The sequence below is a fragment of the Acomys minous genome (genome assembly GCF_964271855.1).
Source record: "Acomys minous genome assembly, chromosome: 3".
NCBI lineage: Eukaryota > Metazoa > Chordata > Mammalia > Rodentia > Muridae > Acomys > Acomys minous.
This window is the reverse complement of record NC_140485.1, coordinates 128609487-128635601: the sequence shown is the minus strand read 5'-3', so window position 1 is coordinate 128635601 and position 26115 is coordinate 128609487. Positions and strand designations below refer to the sequence as shown.

General features: G+C 39.8%; 1 protein-coding gene across 3 annotated transcripts in view; it reads right to left on the bottom strand.

Annotated features, from left to right (window-relative positions):
• The window catches only part of STXBP5 (syntaxin binding protein 5), a 125005-nt gene that overhangs the window by 65365 nt on the left and 33525 nt on the right, over positions 1-26115 (bottom strand). For all 3 annotated transcript variants that reach the window (XM_084776103.1, XM_084776104.1, XM_084776105.1), the window contains exons 5-8: positions 14783-14917; positions 13462-13525; positions 8283-8366; positions 6341-6464 (exon numbers count right to left, since the gene is read on the bottom strand). In XM_084776103.1, the coding sequence (XP_084632229.1) occupies positions 6341-6464; positions 8283-8366; positions 13462-13525; positions 14783-14917 (407 nt within the window). The remainder of the gene's footprint in view (positions 1-6340; positions 6465-8282; positions 8367-13461; positions 13526-14782; positions 14918-26115) is intronic.

Below are 26115 nucleotides of genomic sequence, written 5' to 3'. Positions count from 1 at the left end.
TATGTGTATCACTCAAAAGTCATTTACTAAGTCTTCCAGGAGGTTCAAACTTTTTAGTATATTCTCATGTATATTCTTCATCATCCATGATTTCATTTCCTGCTACTTGTCAGAGCTCTCCTTATGCTAGACTACTATGAGTTCCAATAATGCCCTGCTATTTATGCTTTTGTTCCCTTATACATTCTCACTAAAATGATCTTGCCTTGCTCTTTTCTATTTCATAATAACCCTCTCCTGAATTTGTGAATGATTCCTATTTATGTATATATGCCTTTATCCGTGTATATAGCATAGCATGTATATATGCCTTTATCAATAACTATTAAAATGTTTATAGTCATCAGTTTATAAGTAATTGTAAATTTATAAAATGCATTATTATATTAGTCTTGTCTTATTTTACTGATTTTAACACTGGTATTAGTAAATTTTAACTGATCTACACAGCTCAAATTATATTCCAATTAGAAAGTGATTTTTCTAAAAAAAATTAATTGATCAACTGGAAAAACACATTGCCAGTGGTAATAACGTTATTTTGAAATAACTAGCTGGGAGAATTTACCATGCTTCCTTAGTGTAGACATGAAGCTCACTTAACGCAGGAGACTAGGGGGTATCATGCCATCTGGACAAAATATATGATTTAAGATTAAGATGCATTGTTCAAAGTCCAAATTTCCTTGGGTGAGCCCCAAGCACTGACAGGTAACAGTGGATTGATCACTCCAGGAGAATGCCCAAGAGTTTCGGGCTGAGCTCAGATGCCAGACCTGATGGCTATGGCTGGGGACATAGAACAGCGCTGTCCTGGGCGCTGGCCCACAGGATGCTTCACAGCGCTGTCCTGGGATCTGGCCCACAGGATGCTTCAAATTCACCCATGCATGCATTTCTCTGCTTTTTGATTCTTTGAATTTAAGTAACAGTCTTATTTGGGCATGTCCTGGGGTCTGCTAAGTCCTTACAAATATAAAAATTAGAGGAAAATCTATATAAATATGAATATGATTTTATTTTTAGGCTCACTGTGAGTTAAATGTAGATAAAAAGAATTCTTTCTGTGTTTCATCTTTAGTACATAACACCTATCTTTCAGGTAGGTGAACCCTCATTTTAGTTTTAATTCAGGGACCCTTTATAGAACTAGAACCCCCTTCGGGTACTACTGATAAAACTGTCAACAGTGCTGATGATATGCTGTAGAAACCTAAGCCGCCATTCCCTACTCGGGACATCTATTGACCGTGACTGTCTAGCATCTCCATTTCCTCAGGGAATCAACTGATTCTGGTGCAGCTGACAATCACAAAAAGTCCCAACCAGGGGAACATCACCCCAGCAGAGAGCTACAGAGCAGACTGTGTGGGTTCCTGACCCCACAAACCATGCTACAGAGCAGACTGTGTGGGGTCCTGACCCCATAAACCACGGCTACAGAGCAGACTGTGTGGGGGGTCCTGACCCCACAAACCACGCTACAGAGCAGACTGTGTGGGGTCCTGACCCCATAAACCACGGCTACAGAGCAGACTGTGTCGGGGTCCTGATCCCACAAACCACGCTACAGAGCAGACTGTGGGGGATCTGAGCCCACAAACCAGGGCTACAGAGCAGACTGTAGGGGGGCCTGACCCCACAAACCAGGGCTGCAGAGCAGACTGTATGTAGGGCCTGACCCCACAAACCACTTAAGCAAGATGATGGCTTCAGGATAAGAACGGCCACAGCAGGGCTGTCAAAAATTCTCTTCTAAATAAAGGCTTTTTTGTCACAGCAGAAGAGTAAACCAAAAAGGAGCAGCAGACTTAGCCTACTTTTTTTTTTTTTGCAGATAAGTGACTTTGAAAAGTAAATTGGTGAAATAAAATTCTGTTCAATTTCCATATGTTGATACACACTTGATAACTCATCCTATTCATTTCTGCCCTTTACAACCAATGAAAGTAAGTCTCAGAGAATAGAAATTATCTTCACAAGGTGTGTGTGTGTGTACATTGCATGCATGTAGTATGTATGTATTCACGTTCATATCTGTATGAGCACATGTGTGCATATGTATGCATACACATGGAGTATTAAAGCTGATGCCAGGTGTCTTCCTTAACGCCTCTCACTCTTTAAATTAAGGCAGAGTCTCCTACTGAAGTCACAGCGTAAGGATTTCTGCTAGTTTAGGTAGCCTTCCCCTGCCTCTGCCTTAGGACAGCTGAGTTTATAGGTGGTGGCCATTATGGACCTGCCCTTCTATAAGGGTTTTAGAGATAAGAACTCTGGTCCTCACACCTGTGAGGCAAAGAAATGCTTTATCCACCACATCCACCCAGAGTCACCTCCCAGTCCCTTTACAAAGTCTCTGCATATCAAAGCTGGAAAAGGATCCAAGGTTGTCTGGTTGCCATGGAAATGGCTTTGATATTCATAAAGACTACAATAAAAAGAGACACTACGTTAGCTTGTTTGAGGCAATCAAAAACCATCTGCTGTGTCATGCAAAGAAGAAAAACTTCAGCCTTAATCAGATAGCCCAACACTTCTTTAATTCTGTTATACTTCCTGTATCAAACAACTTATCTCCTCAAAACAAGCAGACAGGTGTGTGCAGAAAACAGAAATATATTTTATGGAAACATTAATATATCCCATTAATAATTCCCAAATCTCCATTTAAGGGAATCATATATGCATAGTATATCATAATGTCCAGATACTCTCACTTGTATAGTTTATGATAATATAGTAGAGCCAATAAATATTTGTTGGCTAAATGAAGACAATTCTCAGAACAGCATGAGAAAACTGGATAAGTTTCATCATTATTTCTAGTTATAGATAATAATGAGATTAAGAAATGCTAACTGGCTTCCCAAAGGTCACAGACTTCCTGCTTTAAAATCCCACATTAGGCTGATGTCATGTTATTTCTTCTGAACACATCCTTCAAGAATATACGAAGCTCTGGGCTGGAAATACAGCTCAGTTGGCAGAGTGCCTGCCTGACATGCACAGTGACCTGGGTTCAGGCTTCAGCCACCCAAAAAGGCAGCAGAATATATTAACATGCATTTTCGCATGAAGCACGGTAGCACTAAATACCATGCCAGTGCACTATGTGCACTGTGCTGGTGGCTATCACCACCTAACTAATCAAAACTCACCAGAACTAATAACGCACAAAAATGTAAAAGTAAGGTATGCTTAAAGTAATTTAACAATCATTAGGCTAAAAATTAAAAGCAAGAAGTTATAAGTATGAGAAAGTAAAGAACTAAATTTTATTCTATCAGAATGTCTGGTTGATACTCTAAAAATTGTGTACCACAAATATACGATCCTGAACAAATGGTGTCTTGTTTTGATACACAAGGCATATTTTTGTGTTGAAATGCACTGGAGTGGATTCACGTCCTAGTGTAGAACTCAGCTGGTAACATAATTTAGTGCTGATAAATTACCACTGCTGGTGGCAAGCTAAGCAGTAAGTGAGAGACAAACTCATAAAATAATTTATAGAAATAAAATTATACATGTAATAAACTAGTATCATCTACATTTAGTCTGCTGTGATGTGTAAGTTTATTCTATTTCTTCACATGTACAAGAAAATAATGCTCTTTATTTATATCGTTGACCTTTAACTTTGAAAAAATTAAAATCAAGTGTTCTTTGCCTTACTGTGTTAATGGTAAGTTCAGCCAGTGACTCTTTCCTGCCAAGAGACTATAAACACTGTAGAAACTGATCTATACGACTTCTTTAGGTTTCTCTGTGGGGCCGGGGGAATGCATTTATTGAATAAAAAATCAAGGTTAAGTGGAAAATATTCATGTGGCAACATTGTGGCTCTAATCCATACAAGAAACATCAACAGAAATGAAAACTAGAGAGTAAAACTCTCAGAAAGAATGACATGCAGTCTCCAAATTAAAGTAATTACAGCACTAATTATGATTAGAAATGGCTATTGATTTTAAAGTGGGAAAGCCTTATAGTAGAGACACGGCACATAGATCCTTACCCAAATGGCCATGCATGAATATGGGACAATTGCAGAGTAAAGTCCACTTGAGATGCTGAACAGTGCAACTTGTATCCAAATTATGAAGAAACAAACTGTTCTCAAATAACTGACCAGGAGCTTTCACAACTTACTAGGTATTTAAGTTAAGAAAAGGCTCAAGAACTGCCCAGCTTAAAGCACTGGATGGCTATTATACCCACATCTAATTCACTTGCTCTTCAGATCAGAATATGTGCTTGTTACTAACAAAGGAAACAATGGAACCTTGAAGATGACTGGGTATCATGCCTTGAAGTTACCCTCAAATAGTAAAAATTACAAAGATACCCTGGTACTGTCCCTCCCTCTTTCCTTTTCCTAGTCAGGTGCTAGGTATCAAATCCTGGGCCTCATGCTAGGAAGAGTTCCACAACATCTGGGACTCCAGCTGTTGAGAGGAGGATGCAGGAGGATCAAGGGTATCCTAAAGCTACACGTAGACTTTGAGGACAAGCTGGGCTACATTAGGTCCTGTCAGGAAAAAGACCATCAGACAGGTACCAAGACGAGACCACGGCTGACATCCTTCTACCATCTTCGGTAGAGCAGGAGCTTGTACTTGCATTTTCTCATGCAGCTGAAACAAAAGCTCGGGAGCTCATGGCCACTGCTGCCACACACTTCGTTTTCCATAGTCATAACTTCTAGGGGGTTGGGAGATCCTAAGATGTATGAGAATTTCCTTTAGTGCCAAAAAAGATTAGAGACCCAGGCAGTAATGCAAAGAGCAAAAATATATGAGGAAAACTAAGAACTAAGCAATGTCATCCACGAAGAGGCCTGCATCAAATTTACATTTGGTACTTTTCTGGAAGATGACTGCTACTGCAAAGCAGAGGTGGAATATATCCCATGGATGTGCTGTCAAGGACTGTGGGTTTCCAGGAAACCTCTACAGAGAGAAAAAGAACCTGAGTTTTGTTTGCTATTCACTCCTCTGTCTGAGACAGGGTACTGATATGTACCCCAGGCTGGTCTTAAACTCATGATTGATTCCCTGTGTCAGCTTATTGAGGGCTATAATAAAACAGCAGGTGTGTGACAACACACTCCTGTGAGTTCAATTTTACTGTTTCTCTAACTTCTACATTGCAATACTTTGGGATATATATATAACTTTTCCAAAATGGAAATAATAGAACAGATCCTCACTATAATTTTTCTATACTTGATATGAAGGTCCACTTAGGTTTGGGGTTGAGAGTATATACGCATATAATAAGTAAGGAGATACAAAACAAAAAGAAGGCATTTCAGTCTGCTTATGATAATTTCTCATAGAGTTCATAAGTATCACTTATGCAGAAAGCAGTTAACACTGTGGCCTGAGTCTGCTATCCTTATAAAGATCAGCTTGCGCCAGGGGTGGTGGCACACGCCTTTAATCGTAGCACTAGGGAGGCAGAGGCAGGAGGATCTCTGTGAATTAAAGGCCAGGCTGGTCTATAAAACAAGCCAGGACAGGCAAGGCTCCACACAGAGAAACCTTGTCTCAAAAACAAAAACAAAACAAAACAAAAGATCAGCTTGCAAACTATCTTCTGGCTGATGTGTGGGAACTTAATTTCCATAGTAGCTCTTGCTGTATCCTGACTGATAAGTGGCCTCACTGCCTGAACTGTCTAAACAATGAATGTAATCATGATTTTACATCCAAGAGTCCTGGAGTTAGGATATCTACTAAAACAGAGAGTGCCTACATGGCTGGCCCTTGAAGGATCTTAGACTTTGGACGCTGGGCCCAGTGAGACTCTTTGGTAGACAATGCTCCCACGTACAGTAACAGCTCCTTGCTGTCTGGCTCAATTCTCAGGCCAGGGAAAAGGCTCTTGGAACAAGATTGATTTACTCAGCTTCACCCTATATGCCTTCCTATCCCCTGCCTCACACTCTTCTCATGTACAAACTCTTTGAGAAGAAGACTGTGTGCCTGCTGAGCCCGCCGGTCTTCCTGGTGACATCAACAAACTGTAGCTGACCTTGGGCCATGCTTCAATGTATAGAATTCCCTCTAGTTGAGGCCTTGATGTTTCACCTACACTGTCACATATACATTAGCAGCTTGTGACAATTTCAAGGGGAGACAAGTTTAAAATCTCTTAGAATTCACAACATGACCTGCTTTTTGGACAAATAAGGAAATGATACTCAGAAGATGCTACAGTATTCACTCCATGAAACAATCATAATATTCTTCACTCATTAAAACAGAAACAACTCCAAAGACAATAACAGTCCATTACAATTGGGTGGTCTTTAAAATGGAGGCATCCTTACCATGAGGAGTGATGGTCTGTACAGGCTTAGTAGGGGACCTCACATTCCATATGGTCAAAGTGCCATCAGAATGACTGCAAATAAACTGCTTTCCTTCATGATGCCAAGCCACAGAGTGAATAGCCTACAGAGGATGGAGAATTCTATTATCAAACTAGTAATAAAGAGTTTGTCATTGATTTTAATAAACTTTTTAGAGTTTCTAAGCTGGCCAATATATTAACTGCATTCTCAAAATAACTTAGTCCTCTTATAATACAAATAGGACAATTTATATGGAAACTGTTTAATTCCTCTTTATCATTGTATTTCTTAACTGTGATTTAGGAAGCTATGATAATGACATATGCACTATTTATTGACAAGTTCAGAAAAGAATATTCTTAGAGCTTCTCAGAATAAGCCTTACCAAAGCATAAACTACCAAGTTATTACAAACAATGCCTGATTAAACAAATTAGCCACACTGAGAGATTAGAGGTTTTTTTTAATGAACTAAAAAAAATAAATAAAATCTATCCTAAAATTCAAGTCATATATTTGGCTTAAGATCAATGAAAACTCTTCAGAATGAACATCATAGAATATTTACCTTAGAGTAATTGTGGAGGTGACTTTTAATCTAAGGAAACCACCTCTTTTCCTTTAATTATTTTATTTCATGTATATTAGTGTTTTGCCTGGATGTGTGTCTGTGAACCATCTGTGTTCCTAGTGCACACAAACAGAGGCCAGAAGAGGATGCTGCATCCTATGCGAATGGGAGCCACAGGCAGCTGTAAGGTACAGTATGGATGCTGCCAATCAAACCTGGGTCCAGTGAAAAGCACCTGGTGCTTCTTAACCATCTCTCTAGTCCTTCAAGGAGACCCTTACCTGCGTGACGTCACTTCAGAAGACCCTCTGGTGATTAGACTATACTTCTAATCCACTATTCAGAAAGCATTTTATGTGTTAGTTTTATAATTTTTGTTGTTGTTTTGGTTTGATGTATGTTTGTTTTGTTCAAAATTATGACTTTTTTCTATAAAATCTTATTTTTAGAAAATCAGTTCCTGATGTTTGCTTTGAGGTTTCTTATTTTCACGTCATGGTGATGTATTTATCAGTCTTAATGGTTAACTGACTTTAAAAGGTGCCCTGCTGAGCTATCAGAACTACACAGCACAGCAAGAAAGCATTCAATTGGAACTTAAAATAATAATTAAAAAAAGGGTTCTATTATACACACATAGTTAATTCAGTGTCTGTTTGTGAGGGTTCCTTGTGTGTTTGTAAACTTAAGCTAAAATTATACCATATTTTAATACAGGTTGTATGAAAACATTTACATGATGATGAGCACAGAGACTGTCAATGCCAATACCCAGTGCAACATTTCAGATTGAAAGGAATTTGGTCCAAAAGAAACTTAAGCCACTCCAAAATCTCAATCTTAAAATAAGCCATACCTTTATGTGTACTATAAGTGAAAACCATCTCCACAAAGTTTGACCAGTGCTGAGAAGCCAAACCAAAGCTATTTAAAATCTTGTTTAATAAGAGAAGAACATATCTATTGTTTTGAGAAGTGAGCTCTGACCAGTGTGGCCCGGATCTAACGTAGGAGAGATGCGGGATTGTGCTGTAAATGGAGCGTGTAAAGATCTGTGCAGCTACTATGTGAGCTATGAGTTGACACGGCTTCCCAGAGAGAGCACCATGACTCAGCAGGTTTGCAGATGAATGACAACACCCAGTGTGTTCTAACTCCCCAAACACGGATGACAGTGATGTTGACATGCTACTAATGAAAGCAAATTTGTGTTTTAAGGCAATTAGAAAAGCTTCTGTAAGTAACCTAAAATCAAATCTAAGCCAAAGCTTAAAATTCAACTCTAAGAGAAGATGCCATGAATTATAAGAATGACAGATCTTTAATGAGAATAAACATTGTCGTTACCTCGTCATATGTGTATCTGTAGTCAGCCTTCTTTGACTTGAGGTCCCACAAAACTACTGTTCCAGATTCAAAGCCAATCAAAAGCTGGAGAAAGGAAACACCACATTATGAAGGAATGATTTATCTACTCCATAAAATACTTCCTTGTGAACAATAAAGCTAATCATCATTCACATCCTTCAAGCATGAAACTCTAATATCACTAAACAACTGCACTGAGAGTGACAACCGAGGCCACTGCAGGGGAATTTGCATGCCTTTGATGATTAGTGACTCAAAATACAACTGATACTGAAAAGAGAAAGCAGACTTCTTGAAGTCATGAGTCTACATCCTAATACATTTCTAAGAAATTACTAATAAAATGCACATTTGTATCTGCTTGAGATATTACATAGTTCCCAAGATATATATCACCAAGGAATTTCACTCAATGTACATACTAATTAATTTCACATTGTCACACGTACTCCTTCATGAGATTCAAGCTCACTTTCCAATAGCCATACCACTTCCCAACATTAACCAGAAAGTCATGATGCTCAAGACTGCTCAGGGCCTCTGGAGTCTCCTGCTCTCGCTACTGTGTGTCCTGGATCTGCAAAGCTCATCAATCAGCTGTCAGTCAAAGAGCTGGCTGTCATCCCGAATGTTAGTTCCCGCCTTCCACAAGAAAAACCATCGAGCAAGTTTCAGATGATGTTCTGCATCTCTCTAATTTATTATCCCTCTGTTTCTAGTATCTCCCTCCTGCAAAAATATCGGAAGACCTCTTTTTGGACCAATCTCACACTGTGGTTGTAGGACTGGTTATGAATCCCACAGCTGAGAGGGGAGTGTATGCTTCTACTCACAGTGTCAGCCTCCCCATTCTTTTCATGGTGAAATCTAAACTCACCCATACAACTATAAAACTTCTCACTCTCCGTTTCCTACTTAGCTCTCCAGAATCACCAGGCATGCCTCTCCTGCCCATCTGCTGACTCTGGAGTTTATTTCTCTGTGCATACTCATATTTGAGCTTTTGTGCATGCTGCCCTCCTGTCTGAGGATGCCATTTAAACGAATCCTCTGATTAGTCCCACACATCCTCTAGGTGTAGTCTTAGCAATTGTTGCTTTGGGGAAGATTTCTAAATGTTAAGTCAATGTCCTTCCAATGTGCTCTAGTAACAATCAATCCTTTTATAGTCTGAAGAGTGACTTTATAGCCTTTTCTGTATTTGAATTTCCCTGAAGATTATAATACTGGTTCATTGGGTAAGGACTAATACTATCTTGTTTGTTATTATACCTTTAACACATGTCATGAAACCTGGAATGTTCCTGCCTTATAAACCCTGCAGTGTCCATCTGATGCCCCATACCCCTGTCTCAGAGTGATGGTTAGCAGTGACTACTATTTTGATAGGATCTAGAGTCAGAAAAGAGACAGGCCTCTGGCATGGCTGTGAAGGCTATCTTGAAGATGCTAACTGAAGCAGGAAGACCCATCCTAAAGTTAGACAGCACCCTTCCACGGTCTGGGCTCCTGGACTAAATGAAAAGGGGTAAGCTGAACATTAGCTATAAGAGGTAAAATATAGCCACTTCACAGATTTGTAACTTTACAGAATTGGCTTTGCCTATTCACATTTTAATAATCCAAGAAAGTCACATTAAAGTTTTGACCTTAATTTACCAGCCATGACATCCTAATGAAGTTAGAAATATGTGCAAACAGGCTTCTTAGATCTTCTCTGCAAAAGCAAGAGAAGGAAAAGAGGAACCTAAGTTATCCATAAAGTCCTTGGGCAATCTCTGCAGGATTTACTCCGACTAGAAAGCTTCATTTTGCAGTAGTAGCAATTAATGCAGACTCCTATCTGGTCAAAGTGCTGAGAGTGACTATTTAGTTCTTAGCCCTAAAAGGGACATCCATATCATGCCCCCGACCCCACATCGTACACACACAGACACAGGCACACAGACACACACACACACACACACACACATGCAAATACACACACACACACATACACACACGGAATAAATTGGGAAACATCATGAAATCAGAAAATGGGAAGTGGGAAAGGCGGGGAAACTAAGAAACAGTTTTCTGGGCATAACATGGCTATGGAGCTCATGAACTCACAGGCACTGTGGTCAGCTGAACAAGCTCTAGCCTGTTGTAGTAGGGATGGGAGGGGCACATGAAGCTCTGCCCTGGCTGAGGAGCTACTGACAGCCACAGCTCCTCAGGGGCTTCATATTTGCTGCCACAGGAAAGCTGTCAATTCTACAGTAGTTAAGACATACCTATGCTCATAGTAACAACCCCAACTAAATCCAGTGGTAACTAAAAATAAATAACCATAAAGGGGCTTGTTGGGGGGAAAGAAAAGGGTCCAGAAAGTAGGAAAGAGGAAAAGAAAATAACAGAGGTATAATATTCATGTGTCAAACTCTCAAAATTAAAATAAAAAACTTTAAAAAAAATTGTTCCTAATAGAATGTTATATAACTCAGGAAGATGTAAATAATTTTGCATGTTGCTAACTAATTTCCTTCTAATTTTTCTCTCATAATCAAACACGATGGTCAATACTTGCAATCCAAGCACTTGAGAAGCCTTGAGACAAAAGGATTGTGAGATCTAGGCCAACCTGTGCTACAAAGTAAAATTCTGTATATATTAAAAAAAAAACAAACAAAGAACAAACAGCCTGGAGATCAGTTGGAGAACTGACAGAATACTCACTCAGCATGTGCAAGGCCCTGAATTCAACTTCCACCACCAAATATGAATCAATAAAAAGGCTGTTTGCACCGAGTGTGCATAACTACAGCTGTATGGAGTTCACAGGAGCAGCGTGTGATACACGTGCGTCTATAACAAAGGTGGTGAATCACACATACCGTAACATTTGCACAGCTCAAGTACTATGGATGTGGAAGGGAAAATATTTCTTCCAGAATTATCTCGGCTACCTATAGATACACACACACACACACACACACACACACACACACACACACACACACACTGCACACTTTTATTTGGACCTTAAAGTGTAGAAAGGAAGTCAGCAGGAATGGTGCGATAGCCGTACAAACAAGATTGACAGAAACCAAAGACCAAAGCATGGAGGCAGCAGGGAGAAAGTCTGCACCTGGGGACCAGAACTATTGGCCTCAGCATGTGCTTCTAGTCAGGATAGCGTGAAAAGCAAGGAGAGCCAGGGCTCCATCCTAAGGAAAGCTCGGTTGCCCTGTCAGCGAGAGACTGCAGACAAAACATGAGGAGAAGGACACTCAAAGCAGGCTGACCCTGAAGGCAAGACTAGACCTAGAGCTCAGGGACCTATGCAGAAGATGAAATAGCAACACAGTGCACGCCAGGGGTAGTAGATGCCTCCAGGGAAACACTGCCTGCCAGACACAACTGAACATAAGAACTGACAGAGATTGTGGCAATACAAACAGGACCTGCACAGGTTCAAACCAGACTCAATCCCAGCATCAAGGAGAGCAAACAGACACAAAGTCCCAACCCTAACCATGAAGCTGTTTGAAATCCACACGTACAGGGAAGCGCAAATCAGCTGTCTCTAATGGAACAACACTGGGTATATTAACTGCACTCCAGGGCTGGCTATTGCACAGAATAGTTGGACAGCATGCAACAAACTCCTCTCTCTCTCTCTCTCTCTCTCTCTCTCTCTCTCTCTCTCTCTCTCTCTCTCTCTGTGTGTGTGTGTGTGTGTGTGTGTGTGTGTGTGTAGGGAGGAAATGCATGAAGTTGGTGGGGGAGGAGGTGGGCTAGGGAGGGGAAACATGTTTTAAAAATATATTGTATAAAAATGTTAATGAAGGAGGAGGAGCAGGAGAGTGTGCACTGTGATGTCCTCATGAGAGAAGACCCCACAGAGAAGTGCTGAGCTGACTTAGTGAGCAGCCCTAGGTAGAGGGAACCTTGCTAATCCATCAGGCTTTCTACTCAGGGGCTGAGGTTTTAAACAAATATCTTGTGTAAAAAACAAAATAGTGATAATCAGGTTACTATACATTTGCTTTATGTAAAGCTTCTTTCCAGTCATATAATTCTAAGGCCACCGGCCAACTCCAAACAGTCCAGGCACACTTTTGTTTCACAGGAACAAGCTAAGAGAACAGTGGTGGTTAACTTATAGGTTTCCCCTTTCTCACTAACTGTGAGAAGAAAACATTTGGGTCAAATCCTTCCATAAGATAAAGTTTTGGACCACCGATATCCAGCAAACTTTCTGGTGCTCATTCAGGTTAATATCCTAAAATTACATAGGTAGAAAAATGTCATTATTAAATGGAACTAAAAGATGGTTTAAGTATGAAAACAAAAATTCGCTGAAAAGAAAATTGTATTCTTTTTTAATGTACTAAATAACTCAAACCAACAATGGCTAAATACAGATTGTATAAGTACAAAAAAGTTAAATAAGATTTTAAAACACAACAAAAATATTTCTATGTTAATTGGACTGATTTATGAAGGAAATTTTAAGGAAGCTGAGATATAGTCTACTATAAGATAATTTAAAATATGATAAGCACTTACAAAGCTGTGAATACTAAATTAGTAAGAATCATACAATCCCCAAAGAAAGCTGTCTGCATTATCAAAAAATCATGGAAAATATTCTAAATACGTCAAATACAAATGAGTACCTTAAATTTATTAAATATTCCATATGCTTTAGTATTTTTAGCCCTTTCATTAGCAATCGCTCTAGTTTTCCACCTAGCTCTTTTTTTTCTTTTTTTTCTCCTTTATTAATTTATTCTTGTTACATCTCAATGGTTATCCCATCCCTTGTATTTTTTTTTTAATGATTTATTTATTTACTGCTTATACAATGTTTTGCCTGCAAACCAGAAGAGGGCACCAGATCTCATTTATAGATGGCCATGAGCCATCATGTGGTTGCTGAGAAACTGAACTCTGGACCGCTGGAAGAACAGTCATTGCTTTTAACCTCTGATCCATCTCTCCAGCCCTGAGCTGGCTCTTCAAAATGAATAATAAGCTGTTACATTATTCGATAGACAAACTTTGATCCAATTTCAGCTTCTTGAAAGTGCAGCCCTAAGGTGGTTTGCATATTTAAAAGTCAAAGTGTCATGGATTTAATTAACAAATATTTGATTTTTAAAAATTCTACCTTCCCCTCATCCATGGGATTATCACTTATATGGACAACAGGTCCTGGGTGAGATTTGGATGACCTGAAAAAAAAACCAAAAATAAGGTATTTTACTCACTTAAAAGTTTTAATATTCATTACAATAACAAGATTCATTCATTTATGAAGAAAATAGTTCAGAAAGTCACCAGAGAAAAAATAGTGAAAATCATATGGTTGTAAAACAAGAAACTGTATAACTGTATTTACTATATAGGAAAAAAAATTCAATTAGTCAAAAATTTATTTAGCATAGAAAATTCTTTTTCAATGTAGTATTTTAATATTAAAACAATGCAACATTTAGTGCTAGGTGTCAGCTGGGATATCCCAACCAATTCTACAGCTCATAACAGAAGTTTAAAAAACTGTTTATTTTATTTTATTTTATTTTATTTTTATGAACCCACAAATTAATGCTACCAATAGATATCCCAGAAAAAGAGAGAGCATAAAGGTGCAAATATCATTGGAATAACGGCCATGCCTTTGGAGACGGCATGTATCTGCTCATGAACGCTGCCGACTGGGAAACTGCACCACTTCAGAACTGTGAAGACTTACACAGCCTCTACTCACTAGATGTCATGAGCAACTCAAGAACAAACTGAAAACCCACACTTCCAACAAAGGGTAGGAGGGCCTGACACAGGAAGGCAAACCAGCTTTGAACACACTATTCTATCCACACCAAAATGTTGTCTGAGATATCTCACATTTCTTTTCTCTGTCAAAAGATTAAAACTGTAGAATGTGTTTTTTTAAAGAGTCTTGCTAACACCTTCAAACCTCTATTCTTAACATTGTAAGTAAAAACTTAAAAAAAAAGATGACACATACAAAACTTTCAGGAAGTGAAAATCAGCACTAGAGATTTCAGGTACCACATTTTAATCTAGTTGTTGTTAATCTTGGTGATATAGTAATTTTAACAAACATTTACATTTCTTTGTTATTAGAAGATATGAAACAGTAGCCTACATCATTATTTGATAAAGACTGGCAACAACACATTGGTTGTTCGTGACCACCATTTAAAATAAAACTAATTAGAAGATTAAAAAAATAACTTAATTAGAAGATAAATGATAAATGTGAACTTTTCAACCTAGCACAAATAACTACTGCCTTGCAACTGTCAAATGTAACAATTTATACACAGGTGAAAATATATAATATTATACATTTAGAATTTATACAAGATAATTTATAATGTTTATATGAGATAATTTATAATTATATAAGATATAAGCTACTTATATTTGATATGTTCAGACATGGAATATTTGCTCAGACTTACAGTTCAATGGCTTTATTCCACATAATGACATAGCCTGAGAGTGTGAAGGACTCCACATTGACAATATGTATATTACCTCGTTCAGTGCCCACATAGAGCCACTTACTCTGAAAAGGCAGATGGCAAAATGTAACCCTGGGAGAGAAAACACAGACAGGGGGGAGATTAGAGACTGTCTGGTACACTTTCCTTGACTCTATTACATAGTTACTTATGATATATAATTGGAAAAGACAAAACTTTCCATATTTTATTAAGCTGAAGACATTTTATATTTTATTATCAATAAAATCATTCATCTATTCACTGTGATTAATATCTCATCCTGCTAATGCAGCTTGTATGTCAAAAATATGACCTTAGAGCAAACAGCATGGTATGACCAACAGAGAAGGGGTTTTGAAGAAAGAACATGTTCCAAATCTGGCTCCATTTTCTACTGTGTACCCTTGGGTACACCACAGACCTAACATTTAAGCCAGTGCTCAACCTTGGTTAAAAATAATAACAATAATAACTAATCCATAATGAGAATAAGTACTACTAAACTACATCTACCAATGTAATGCTAGGCCCCTGGCAAAAGAAAATACAGCATGTTTGCTATTTCCATAAATGCACAATTTCATTACAGAGACTTTGCAAGATGAGAATACTTATTTAAACAAGGAAATATAGCTTATGTTGTTATGCCTTTTTAGAGTTAATGTTCAAGCATACTTTAAGGTTTAGACATTTGTATTATTTAATACTTTATATGATTAAATGTACTCTTTATATTTTGAAATAGTAGCACATAAATAAAAAGATATATTTGGAATGGGGTAAATCTAAGCACAACCCTGATTTAAATCATATTTATGTCTTGTACATATAGCCTGGAGGTAGTTTCATATAACTTAAGTGCCTGAATTTTGAATGAAACCTGTTCTCTAAAGCCAAGTATAGAATTTTCCATTTATTGTGTCATGTGCGTACTTGATGTTTCAGATCTTAGATCCTATTTCAGATAGTCAGATTAGGAATGATCAACCTGTATTTTGCTATTTCCAAGGCAGTAGAAATCTATACCACCTTTTTGAAAACCTTAATGAATAAGGAAAATTAAAAAATTTGATTAATGGAAAAATGTAGTCTCTTAATTAGGATAATGAGTCATCAGAATATGATATATACATTAAGTTTACATTTTTAATTCATGGTACTTATAATTCAATAAAACTGTCTAACATTTTGTTTAAACATATCTGTAGATTCAGGAATTATGAGAAATTATCTATAGACATGAGTAATAGCTTGACAGCCTAGATTAAATTTCCAGGTCTTAGGTAAATGACTGTTTTTCAGTGCTCATTTCCAGTAGGAAACATACGATCTCACACATCCACCTGAGGGTCAGTAGGACGAAGCATGTTAGGTGCTGAGACAGGGCCTGACATTAGTAAATGTTAACTCTATATTGTTAAAACCAAATTACACTCACTAGCTGCAGATATGGCTTAGCAACTGACGAAGAGCACTGGCTACTCTTTGGAGGACACGTCTTTGAGTCACAGCACCACATGGTGATGCACAACATGGCAGCTATAAGCTGACCCATGTGGGTACTAGGAACCAAACCTAGTCAGTTAGAAATGTTGCCAGGGCTCCTAACAGCTCAGCCAACTCCTGAGTCCCCCACAATTCTGTTTTCTAAGACTGGTCATGCTAGTAAAGGGACAGTCAGAAACACAGTGTAGAAGTCAGGGCTGAGACACATGGACCTGACTCACTGTAACTAACAATGCTTTCAACCTGTTACATAAAGTTGACCAAATTTCCCAGTTTATAAATTTAGAATTTGCCCTTTTTTATTGAGAGATTAAACGGTAAAATGAAGATGAAGCAAGCTTTTTTTCTTTATACAAGTAACAAACAAAAAGGCAAAGACTTCTTTAAAAGAGTGACATGAACTTAAAAGTTTTGTATATGTACATGAATGAGTGTGTGTGTGTGTGTGTGTGTGTGTGTGTGTGTGTGTGTGTGTGGTGATCCAGGGGATTTGTTGTTGTTGTTGTTGTTATTGTTGTTGTCATTCAATGAAACCAAGCAACTATTCCATAACACTGTTACAATGAAGGGCCTTGGGACAAAGACATGTCAAACTAGGAATATTCTCAACAAAGGGTGAAAAGCACACGGTCTGTAACATTGTTAGCAGCTGTGCCAAAGGCAGAGGTCTGAGAGGCATTCACAAGCTCTGGTTAATGTTTGTCAATGTTTTGGGGGGTAGCACATGACACAGACAGGGGTCAGGGGTCAGGCCCTCAGGCAGAACCCACCAGGCATTTGAGAATGGCTGCCTAGATCAGCATCCAGCTGACTGAGGGCAGGGACCACTCGTGCCTCACAGGGCTGTGCCGCTGACACGGACACTATTAGCAGGGAGACCACTGGTCACTGCTGCCCTTTCAGCCTGAGGATGTTTTCTCATGCAGCATGAGATAGCTGAGCTACTACTATGATAAATCCAAATGATTTTAGTTTAAAATGAAGCAAAGGTATAAGGATCAAATAGGAAAATAAAGTCTTACACTTAGAAAATTAAGTTTTAAAATGGCAGAAAAACAGTGCATTCACAAGGCTGAATACTATCTTGCATCAAACCCGAATTCACATTCGCCATCCTCTCTTGCCCCTATGTGCTCATTTATACAAACTTGCTGTATTAAACTTCTTTTTTCTTAACTTTCTATCATTGTTTACAAAATAAGCAGGGCATGAAATATTTGAGATGGGGAAAGAGTTCATCTTTTTCTTTTTCTAATTAAAAAAATTTTATATCCTTATGTGTATGTCAGAGAGAATGTGTGTGTGTGTGTGTGTGTGTGTGTGTGTGTGTGTGTGTGTGTGTATGCATATGTGTACGTGTGGATATATGTGAACCATGGTACACATGTACAGTTCTGGGCACAACTTTCTGGAAACATTGTTCTCCTCTACCATGGGTTCTGGGAATCAAACTTAGGTGGCCGATCTTCTGTGGCAAGGCCCCTTTTCACCTGCTGAACCATCGCTCTCGTGCTTTGGTTTTGTTTTTGAGTCAGCGGCTGACACATGTAACCCAGGCTACCCTATCACTTCACATGTATATGTCTCTTCACACATGGACTTCCGGACTCACATTCTGGGCTTTGGTACATTTGCTCTCTCTTGTAAATCACTGTATCTAATGTCCATAGCTTTGGGGAAGAGCCATAGTGTATCTAGTAAAGCAAGGGCCGCCACCACCTCATTTTTTTCAAAAGTAAACTATCTTGGGTATTAATAGAGCTTTCTTTTGCTATGTAACATTTAGAATCATGAACAACCTTTTTAAAGCTTCTCACTGCAATGCCACTGCATTTATAGATGAATCTGGGCTGTCTGTGTGAGCACTGCGTTGAGACTGTCAGTGGTGGGCATGCAACTGAAGGCAATGACTCTTCTCCCGGATCTACTGATCAAATATGGTCCATCCATGAGGGGTAGGGAGCCCCTCCTCTGTCCATGCCTGGCTGTAATGTCTTATTTTTCAATGTGACTAATGGTACAAGAATTAGGTGGCTCTTTCAATGTAAGCTGATTTTAGCCACAAGTTTTCTGCAATTATACCTTGACCGTTCCTGTTCCTTCCAAGGCTCTGTTTTTGCTACCATTTCCTCATCAAAGGAAATTTCCCTATCATCCACCTTGGTCACAGACTTAGCTTAGATGTTCACTTTTATTAAAATAAACTAATCTTGGCTTTAGGTGGGACTTAGCAGGAAAGCATGGAAGGGGCATTGGCACTCCAGGAGAACAGGGAAGTGAAAACTGCGTAAGCGGCTTGTTTGCAGACACCTAGGCAGGCTGAGGTCTAACAGACCACGTCAACTATGGTAAAGTCCATTGAAGGGAAAGGCAGTACTGTGCAAAGGAGCATGAGCACGCAACACCAGGGCACAAGCTCTGACTTTCACTGCACAGACGCTGGAGCATAAATGTTAGGCAAGAAAACCGCCAAGACCTAGGGCCAGCGAAGAGAAGGCAGCCCTTGTCTGCAGCTGTGCCGCCATAGCCACGTCACCTTGTCCTATCTCTTCCAGTCCAAGCTAGCAACGCTTTTACAGACTGATTTCTCAGTAATAAATTAAGTCAGTAAATGCTACTGGGTTCCACACCACTGCACACCAGTCACACCATCTTCTGAGAGTAGCCCTCTCTAGGCTCTTGCTAAGACACAAGGCCGAGATGTTTAAGCTTTATCCAGGTCTTCGGTCTGGTTAAGAACAGTGGGGTTTCCTTTTGTTTCTTAAAGGATACTCTTGTGAAAACACACACTGTGGGGAGATTTCGAGTCACTCGGTATAGCCATTATCTTGTATTTTTCTCTAGGCTACATTTTCAGAAAGCACACTCTCCTTTGCCACCTCCATCAGTGTGTGAATTCTACTCAAGTTTTGGTTCCTTTTACACTTTTCCCTTCATTTTAGCACGCTCTTCTTGCATTTTATAATGAAGAAGAAAGACACACCTTCAAACTTTTTCCTGGGAGAGCTCACCTGCAAACATATTCTAATCATGGATTCATTGTGAGGGAGACAATTCTCTGAAGTTTTGTGTCCCCTGTGGAAAGAAGAACCACCTTCTCTCGGTTCCACTAACACATTCCTGAAAACTGACAGACAGGAGCTCAAGCAGCCGGTTTGCGGCAACTGTAGGCTTTCCTCTCATGTTTCTCAAAATCAAAGACCCATCTACCCACTGTCACATTCACAAACCACTACCACATGTTTTAGCCAGTCATCTTGCACATACACCACCGCATAAGACTACTTACTATTGACATCACGGTGGTCCTAAGTTCAATTAGACACACTCCGCAATGATGTTATGAAATGCTGCTCTCTGGGCAGAGTGTGGATGCTACCAGCTGGGAGTTAGAACAAAGTGAGTCCCCAAACCAGAGATACACAAGATCTGGTCTGTGATCCTCACCTGAGATTAGAGTCCCTCCCTCCTGCCAATCCTCTTCCACCCAGCACGTGATCCTGCTGGGGCTGCAGGTGGTTTAGCGGTGCTACAGGAGACAAGGGGGAGGGGCACAACTGAAGGGGGGATTCAATGTGTGCAACTTTCAGAAGTTGGTCACCCGTCCTGGGATGGGACCCTTCCATGCTCAAGCTGTCCTTGGATTACATCCATTCTGGTAACCCTTCACCCCATCTCCTGCAGCCCAGCCCTCCACCTCACTGGCTCAGCAAGCTTGACTTAGGGAGGATTCATTTTGTTCGTTGGCTGGTTGGTTGGTTGGTTGGCTTTAGTGTTTTGTATTGTTTTTCCCCTCTGTCAATAGTACCTCGTTGACCAGGAAAAGTACCAACATGTGTTTGAAAAATGAAACCACCGAAGGATTCACTTCTTAGAACACAGCCTCTTGCTAAGTGACAGCGTCTCCAGAAAATCCGTGTTAGTGTTCACTGCTATGTAACAAACCACTGTACACTTAGGGCACTAACACAAGACTCGCTTACTATTTCAGATTCTGTTGGGAACATGTCTGGATCCTGCATCTGGAAGCTCTCTGTTTAGCAACATAAAAGCCTAAAATGCAGGTTACGGGGCAGCCCAGCTGTATTACTAAGTATCTCTCTGAAATCACTGTGAAATAATCTTCTCCAAGCTCATTTGTGCTGCTGGAAAAATGCAGCTTCTGCTGCTGCAAGATAGCCTTTGTCTACATGTCCTAACTCTACCACAGACCTCACGATGGGTTTCACTCCATCTTCATGGACAACACAGAAATAGGTCCTTTACTGAATCCGTCAAGAAGACTCCGGGCCACCGGTAACAACTGTCTATCTTAGGGTGAGCTACTGAACTGGGATGTCATCACACCTCCCTTAGGAAGGCTAGGTGCTTAGGTCCCATTCCCACGGCCTTCCTTAGGTTCCTACTTTGGAGCAGCACTGTCATGGGGCATGTGACCACTGCTACAGCTTTTCTAGAGTAGCTGGAACAATGTTTTCTTACCAACAGGTCATAAGGAACTCAGTCTCCTCATACTTTCAGAAAGGTGACTGGTTTTAGTACTTTCCTGGTGATAGATTTTTTAAAATTTTAAATTATTATTTAATAATTTCAATACATATTTTTAAAATTCCCAAATCTGAAGCACTGTTTTACCCTCCACTCCTCCTGCTCAGTACTCAGCATTCTGGGCTGCATGCCCATCTGCATAACACAATGAACTACGCTATTTCTAACAGTACCAACCACTGTCTAAGCAGTTTTTTTAAGGTAAGGAAGGCGGCTCACTTGTTCACTCATTTGTTTTCATATTTCTATAGGACTTATCTATTGAATAAAAGATATGAACCTACTCTCATATTCATATTTTATAATATGGTCCCTCCTTTCATCTAATCTTTTAAATGTTAATTTATTGTAAGGCCCCTAGGTAATCTGAATATCTCTTTTCTTCTGTCCAAAGTTTAGGCTTTCATAGCTTTACCTGATCTCAAAAGTCATCCAACACTTCCTAATCATCGTTTCTTTTGCGCTTTCAAATTCATCAAACAGTAACTTTTCTTTTCACACTGAAAAGTTCTTTTAAGCCTCTGTCTAGTGCACCTGTTTTCTAATATGACTTGCGTCTGTCCCAATAGCCAGTCTTCTTTGTGGATTACAGTTAGGCCCGGACTATTAGGTACATCGCTCTTGTCTTCTGAACAGAGCTGAATATCATTCTCAAACTCTTGTTTTATAGTCCTGAATTCCAGCCAATCAAGTCTTTCCTTTCTAAGGCTTGTATTCTTCTCAGTTGGCTTCTTTCAAAGAAGAGATATTTATATGGGGTGTGGTGGTACACACCTATAAGGACCGCTTGTGAGGCAGAGGCAAGAGAATGGGGTGGGGGGGTTTCAAGGCCAGCCCGGGCTACATGAGACCCTGGGCTTTTAAAAGACAAAAAAAAAAAAAAAAAAAAAAAAAAAAAAAAAAAGAACGTTTTTGACACTATGTTATAATTCTAGACTTTTAGATCAATAGTGAATTACTTTTATTCTTCTTTAATATGCTCAGTAAATTAACTCAAAATCTTTGTAAGACTTGTATAGATAATTTTTAGGTTAGCTTTTGGCCAATGGTACTTTTCCAGCCCATAGTTTTGTGATGTTCATCTGACTGCTGAGACAACTATAAGCTTCATAAATAAGCAAAACACTCCAATATTTGGTTAATATTATAGTGGAATAGCAGTATTATGGGGTAAAGAAGCTTCTGTTGCTATGTTAGTTTATTTACGCGATTAAGAAAGTGACGCTTAGGAGAGCAGCCACTTGGGGAGTGAAGACTTTCCACTGCTATATGAATGAATTTTTCCAATTGCCAAATAGTTCTTTTCTTATGTGACTTTGATTAATCATCTACAATTAAATAAAACAGACATATATAAATTGTAATTAAAGTATTAGAAAAACGCATCTTTAGAAATGTATTTCAGTATTTGTCATCTTGTAACTATTAGGGGCATTTGAAGGGAAAAAGTCTTCCTTACAACATTTCTTTCAGTAAGGAATATTTTCTTAATTTCCTGAGAATAAGTAACATTTATGTGGAAGAGTTTCATAAACAATAAGACTATATGATCAACTTCAGCCTAGAATAAGTAGTCTATATATTTAGTTCAAGTCTTAGTTTTGAATTTTTATATTGTTATTCACATTTCATGGGAAAAATTAGCACTGTTGAGAATAACGCTCATTCTAATTCATAGTGATGAGTTAAAAGCAGGAGGAAGTAGCTGTAGCTACTTATTAATCCATGACTTCTTCCTAATTAAATGTCCTTCGAAGGAAAAATATCAAAGTGCAAGCCAAGTGGAACATATGCTGCAAGTGCCACAAAGAATATCACTTATCAAATTCTCAATTTCTTTCAAAGCCAAGACCTTCTCCTGCACATGAATAAACTCAATGGTGCGTGACAAGATTGCCAACCCCAGGGGAGAAGACCAGAAGCAATGCCAGTCTCCAGGACCGGCCCAGTAAACTATCCCAAACACAAACTCCTTGCTCTTGCAGTTCCGGGAGCTAGAGGACAGACATGAAGATGTCAGCAGGGATCTGAGGGCTCCAGAGCAGCCTTTCTTACCTCCCCTCCCCACCCCCACTACCCCCACCCCTCACACCGCCCCTCTGTCTTAGCTTCTGTACTGTCAGCTGTTCCTTATTCATCGAATTAAAGATTCATTACTCCAACCTGCATTATCTCAAATGTCATTACATGATATTCAGTCTCCTTTCCCTCCTGTTTGCATGTGTGTGCCTGTATGCGCGTGCGTGCGTGCGTGCGTGCGTGCGTGCGTGCGTGTGTGTGTGTGTGTGTGTGTGTGTTGTTTTCTTCTCTTATAAGGACACCAGTCACACATTACTGCTGGCTACATCAATTTAGTTCCACTGGAAAGACCCTATTTTCTAAATGAGGTCACATTTGGGGGTTAGGACTTCAAAACTGTTTTGGGAGACATAATACAATTTGTAACAGGAGTCAGAGCAGTACAGACCACATTAGAGTACTCCCTCGTATATATCACTGCTACCAACCCCTGTCAGTGCTATGGCGCACATGACTATCGAATAAAGCCCTATAGTCAACATTATATGGCAGATTCAATCTCTAAAAGGCTCTAAACCTGGTGATGGCATAATAAACTACATTCTAATTATTGGGGAAAATAAATTATGTTTTATCTTTAAATTTTGAAAATGTTTCCTTTTCTTTTTAGTATTCACTTCTGCCCTGGTTGGCTGTAAACTACTTCCTTTCATGCTAAACCAGCCTCCATCATATGTTGAATTATGTCTTAGCCACCCCTGTCCCATCACATGGAGGAATGTGACTATATTTGGAAGACGTTACTAAGAAAAAGTCATTTTATTAGCCCTGATCCAGTATGGCTGGTGCTCACGGAAGACAGAAAAAGGCAGCCACCTGCCCAGCCAGCAGCTCCCTCCGGCTGGGGAGACGTCTCCAGCAGAGGAACTACAGGAGATGCAGCTGTGGTCTCAGCTGCTCAGGATAATCAATTGACTGTTCAACCAGGTGGACAGTCCTGAGTGTTCCTTATCCAAAGTCAAAATTCATTCTGTGGAAACTAAAATACATATTTATTCACTCTGCATGACTAAATGTCATCTAATTGCGCATCAGGAAGCTCGACTTGTCTTCTTTAACCAATGCCCAGCTCCTTGTTATGACATCAATTATCTGTGCTGCAGTGAGGACTAAGACACATATTCTATAGTTATCCGTAGAGCCAATGGGCAAATTGAGAAAAGCTGTTTAATGCTTAAAAGAAATAAAACAGTAAAGACTATGAAGCTTAAAGGAAATTTTCTTTATATTAAAAATTTATATTAAAAATTATCACACAAAACAAAAAGTAGTTTTCTCAAGTTTATAGTTAAGCTAAGACTTGCAGCTCAACTATCTGTCTTATTTTTTCTTACCACAAAAGCTCAATCTAACAAAGCTGGCCTTGAACTAAAAGATCCTTCTGCCTCTGCCTCCCTGAGTGCCAGGATTATAGGCGTGCGACACCATGCTGGCTCAAAGTTTTCTACCGTTCTTAGCTTCATAAGTAAAAATGCCAATGGCATAAAGGAGAATAGTAAGTTAGGGAAGTTGACTCAGATTCACACTGGAATGAGATCAAACTAGACTCCTGCTCCCAGAAGTGATGCCGACTGCAGAAGTAAACAGTGTGGTCATCATCATCACCAGGTTCAGACTTCTCTTTTGCTTTGTCTATCGCTTGAGTTGGGGACAGGCACATGATAGGCTCTGGCCCTTGCAGTAAGAGGGCAGGAGGTAAGCATCCTTTCAAAGTAGGGTCTTCCTCACGGCTCAGCAGCTTTAGCATGCTCTCTTCCCCTTAGCTTCAGTGACTGGCATTTTAAACACTGACTGCTCCTCAGAGATTCTGGGGTAAAGAGGGCAATAAGAAATAGCATTTCAACAAGCCCACGAAGGATCAGAGTAGCAAAATAAACTGTTGAAGCAAGTCAGTAAGATTTGAGAGGATTTGTTTCTACTGTGCAGTGCAGATTATGTCCTGTTTGATAAAGAATATAGATACCAAATATAAAGTACTTATACTTAGCAAAGGCGAATAGATTCCTGCAAAGGAGAGTTGGATGGAGGGGCAGGGCATTGCAGTTTGCCCCGTTTTCTCCCTCCCGAGCCAGGGAAGCTACTTTATAGAAATATTCAGAGCGCCACAGAAGTTTTGAATGCCTAAGCGCTCGTGTTGAAGAAGCACTGTTGGAGTGGGCCGCCCCACAGGCCGCCAAGGCGAACCCTTTATCCCACCTTCCCATGTTGCCAGCCAAGTGTTGAGGAAACCCAGGCTCCTGGCCCAATGCCTCTCACCTAGCAGCCTTCTCGTGAAGTAGCAGTAACAGAACCAGGTGAATCCATGACAACCAGGGCCATTGCTAAACTAGGCTCCATCATCCCAACTGTTCGCAGCCATCATAGGGAATTCTCCAAAGGCTGTATTTGAGAAACATTTAGTCCCACCTTGGTCTCTTGTTTACTACTGCCCTCATGAACACCTCAGGGGCCTGAGCTTTGGACAGGCTTACCTAGCTTCTGTGCACTGTGTGGATAAGCACCTTAGATGTCTAGAATTGGGGAATCCATCAGTTCATTTGTCAATGTTACAATATTGGCATACTACTGTGCAAGCTATCAACTTGTGCCTTACATAGCAGTGCCCGATCAATGGGGGAGTGGGGGCGGGGGTAGGGGGTGGTAGACGGCAGACACCAGGCTTCATTTACTGAGAAAAGCCACTTTTGTGCATGTCTCACAAAGTGCTCTTTTATCTGCCAACACATTTTAGACTGGCTTGTCATTATCCAGCCATGTCTACCATTTCTTGGAGACTCTGTTAGTTAACTTTCATTGTTGTGACCAAAGTACCTGATAAAAACTAGTTAAGGGAGGAACGATTCATCGCACTCACACCTTCATTGGTTAGTTCATAGAGGTAGGCCCCACGTGCTTGGGTAGAACATGACAGTTGAAGGAGCATGTTTCACTTGATGTAAAACAGGAAGCAGAGAGAGCAATGGTAATGGGTGATATATTAAGATTCCACACTCAGTGACATATTTTTCACAAGGTCCCACCACCTAATTTCCACAATATTAGAAAACAGGCCCCACGGCTGTGAGGCAGCCTTCTAGGACCAGGTAGGAGAAGAAACACAGGGACTCCATATCCAAACGGAAACACTGCCCTTAGAAATACTGCTCTGCAAACAA